Source organism: Ptychodera flava, chromosome 6 (genome assembly GCF_041260155.1).
Source record: "Ptychodera flava strain L36383 chromosome 6, AS_Pfla_20210202, whole genome shotgun sequence".
Taxonomy (NCBI): domain Eukaryota; kingdom Metazoa; phylum Hemichordata; class Enteropneusta; family Ptychoderidae; genus Ptychodera; species Ptychodera flava.
Genome location: NC_091933.1, coordinates 15,127,920 through 15,132,059, shown reverse-complemented (window position 1 = coordinate 15,132,059; position 4,140 = coordinate 15,127,920). Strand labels below are relative to the sequence as shown.

General features: G+C 41.1%; 1 protein-coding gene across 1 annotated transcript; it reads left to right on the top strand.

Annotated features, from left to right (window-relative positions):
• The first annotated feature begins 1,407 nt into the window (after positions 1-1,407).
• LOC139134275 (kappa-type opioid receptor-like) lies at positions 1,408-3,802 on the top strand. Its single transcript, XM_070701176.1, has 2 exons — positions 1,408-1,452; positions 1,557-3,802. The coding sequence occupies exon 2, from the start codon at positions 1,577-1,579 to the stop codon at positions 2,741-2,743; it is 1,167 nt and encodes a 388-aa protein (XP_070557277.1). The 5' UTR covers positions 1,408-1,452; positions 1,557-1,576; the 3' UTR covers positions 2,744-3,802.
• Positions 3,803-4,140: the final 338 nt, after the last annotated feature.

The following is a 4,140-nucleotide window of genomic DNA, read 5'->3' as shown; positions in this document are numbered from 1 at the left end:
ATACACAGTTGCCCATATGGCCAGGTTTATGAGATTGTTTTCAAGCGAGCGAGCCAATAGAGCTAGAGGTCTGATTTTTGGTATATAGGAATAACTTAGCAAAACAATTATTTTGACAAAATGTCACGTTACCTCAATGACCTTTGACCTCAAATAGATATATTTGTCCACAACTCAGTAACCACAAGTGCTACACCCTTCATATTTGGTATGATGGGACACCTTATGACACCACATATTGTACCTCATTAATTATGCGCATATCTAATTCTGAGCAAGCCAATAGAGCTGGATGTCCGATTTTTGGTATATAGGGATAACTATAGGGTAGAAATCTAAATATGCCCATCTAAATATTAGACATCTACCATCGAGAACAAAAGAAATTTGCTGTAATTTGAATATTTAAGGAGTTTAAGCAATTTTCACTATAAATAAAGAACCCCTGCCTCAAACTCCACAAAAGTTGCTAGACATATTTTGCCGTTGTCATGCCATTGCTTCGTTTAATAACCAGTTAATCAAATGCCTAATTGACAGGAGGAAATTCAAGACCATATTTGAATAGTAGTATATATTGTCCTCAAAATTACTCTATCACGGCCCAAGTACTCATTGCCTTCAGCAATACTGCCTTATTATTATTGGCATTACTGTAATCAATTTACAACAATGTGTCTCTATACTTTATCTTTCTCCATTGCAATTTCGTATTCTAGATGGTAATTGTGTTTGACTTGAGACAAATGCATAGTATATAATTATAAGGTTTCACATTTCTTATTTTCATTGCATAGATAAATCGTTTGAGTATGAGATTTATTGTAAAAACTATAGACTCAAAAAGCACATCACAAAGGCTGAGTCTCAAGTAACAACAAGAATAAGCGACTTTCTGTTGGCATTGCAAGTCATAATGTCCATTACCTAGTTATTAAATCCTGTCAATATTCAAAGAATGAACGTTTGGACTGTGAACCTTTGGACCTACATCATTGAACATGCACCGTGTGGGGTCTTCTATACACTTGGTTTCGTTATGAAAGTTCCAGATTCACATGCAAAACGTATACGCGAGGGCACCTTTAATTACAGCAACAGTTTCAGGCGTTTCCAGGATTTCCCTATGGTTACAAATGTCTATATCCCAGAAGGATTTAGACTCCGGTTATTCATTCCTTTTGATTGTCTTTCTAGGATGCAATAGCGCATTACATGCACATTTTGGTCAGTTGTTACATATCGCTGACCGGAACACTTTGCTTCAGTTGTAATTGAATGGAAGGGACATATAGGTTGCGCTCCATTATACAGACCATATGTTGCCCTGACGTATCAGTAATTTATGTCCGCATCGGTGGCTGCAACAGCAGGTATAGCTGAGAGAATTAAGCGTCGAGCTGAATCAGATACATCGGAAAGTTTGACTACAAACGTTGCTATTACTGACAGGTAATGTTTTCTCACGTCTTCTCGATGTTTAGTGGTTGCGGGCGAGTGTTATCTTTCAACGCCTGTATTTATTAAACTTTATGTTCTCCGATGTTTTGTTACAGATTCAGAGCTTGGGAGCAACATGTGGACGAGCAAAGTCTGCGCTCGTGGACACCTTCAGACTATGCCGTCATCGGAGTATGGCAACACCACGCTGAATTCTTTCGGGGGACTAGGTACTTCAGCGAATGATACCAGTCAGTATGTTGACGGCTACTGCTCGCTAGATTATAATGTAGTGTATTACTGCCGAGCTTCACTGAGCGCGATAGCGTTTTTCGGCAACATCTCTTTCATGTTCGTGGTGCTGCGTGTCCGAGGCATGCGCACATTGCCGAATGTCCATTTTATCAACTTGGCGGCGGCGGATTCTCTGGTGATCGTTACAGAGTTGGCCAATTTTACACTGTACCGTTTGATGGTAGATGGCTATCTCTCGGCGGAGAACCTGTCGTTCGTTCAAGAGGTGTTTCCGAAGGTTTGGATCTTCGTGATTCCGTCATTTCTGTGCACGGCGCTGTTGACGATAACGTTGATAAGCGTCGAGCGATACATAGCCGTTTGCCATCCGTTCAAGGCTAACTTGTTCCATCTCCGAAGCAGAAGGCGGGTTGTCGTTCTCATCGCCACGACGTGGGTTTTAGGAGCCTCCATGGGCACCTTTGCCCTCTTCGCCGAGCACAATGTGACAGATTGTGCAACTCTGATCTGCTGGCTCATCCTTTTCGCCCTCTTCACGGCGTTCCCGATCGTGGTCGTTGTCACTTGTTACGGGCTTGTCGTGTCAAACGTAATTATACTGCGACATCCTCGCGGAGGAAGAAATCAAAGAAAACTCCGTTCATCTCGATCAAACAAGGAGGAAAGAAATGTACTTATTTTATGTGTTGCTATAACCCTGTTGTTTCTGATTTGCTTTGCCCCTCTCGCAGCTACACAGACAATATCTGTTTATATGATAATATCACAGAATTCGCCGGTGGAAGCTAGCACGCTGGCGTGCATGCAAACGACACAGAGCATCCTTTTACTAATCCACTTGGCAGCGAGTCCACTACTCTACAATTGCGGAAGCAGGATACGACGAAAGGCGTTCCGCTCCGCCTTTTCCGTCGGAGAATGTTCCAAATGTGGCAACTTCAGTGATTTCAACAGCGACAACGGCAACGACTTCAGGGTGAAAACGTTCGGCGGCTTTCAACGAGGTAGCCTGCGGTTAACCACAGCGGTGTCCGAGTGCAACGTATGAAGCTGACATATTAGCGCAGGTCGCAAGGGTCTCTTCTGTGTGCCTGCTTAGTAAACATGGATTTTCTCGAGTGGGCGAGACGCGACTCCACAATTACACAGAACCGGGTAAATAAAATTGCACTCTCGACATTTTGACCATACGACAGCTCCATGTAACGTGAAATAGCCAGATAAGGTTGCTCAAAGGGGCCAGTCTCAAGAAACATAAACGCACACACAAAAACGCAAAAGAAACTATTATAGTCCAAGACATGATAAATGATGATCTCGACAAAGAAGCGGTACCATGGAACTTAATTTCCAAAGATCGGATCAGAAAGAAAATGTACGATTAATCTGTCGCCGATAGCGTCGATCGATTTTATCAGAAACACTGTTCACTTCCCCATCCATTCGTTCGGTGTGTTGGTTTTTGTGTATTGCATGTAATCGACCATGAATTCACAGTTAATATCCATACCCTGCTCGCACGGGTTGGATGAAAGAGACAAGTTAGGTCAAAATGCAGTATGTGATGAGCAACTCACTATCATTATACCACGATTTACAGCATTACGAGGGAATATCATTTACCGATATAGCTTTAAACGTGCGAAGTGTCCCCGGTTTGAACTTTCAACGGACATGGACTTTGCCACTTCTTCGAAACTGGGCGAAATTACAAGATATAGATTCCTGTAAATTATTGTTCGTGTAACGTTTGTACAAAATATACCTCTTAAGAGTTGTACGATGTGAAAGAACGGTCTGTATTTTATATAACTTTACCAATTTGCGCTTGTACAGTCCCCGTCTATTTTAATTGCCCGATATACTACTTTTATGGGTTTTAAAATGACAATCAGTTTCATGATTAATGTCATCCTTAATGTTGTATTATCAATTTAGCTTTGAATGCCGATAATTGAACGTTAGTCTCCTAGTAAATTGTGTTATATGAATTGAAGTACCTATACACTTATCTTGCGGAACAACGATGTCATTCTTCGTACTCTGCACAAATGTAATGGACCATTCGTTTCTAAGTGAATAAAGTATCTGCTGCCCTTACAAACTGACAGCTTGTGGCGTACTTCTGTAACATTTAGTTGACCACCAGTGTCTGATCTTCCTCTAACGTCTTCATATAGACCTTTTACTTCCATTTTACATCAATTCCAAGATACGATGAATATGATGTCAATATAATCCGGCGTTTTTTAAAGGATCTCGGAACAGGCGCCATTAAACGTAGTAATTTACTTGATGGTGTCAACTGATGTACGCTACTTATTGTCTTTCAGCTATTTACATTTTTAAACAAAGTAAAAGTTTATTGATTGTCGAGCGTGCAAATGAATGCACTGGTATAAAGCTTTAAAGAGATTTATACCAAATAAGCCGACATTTAGCAGA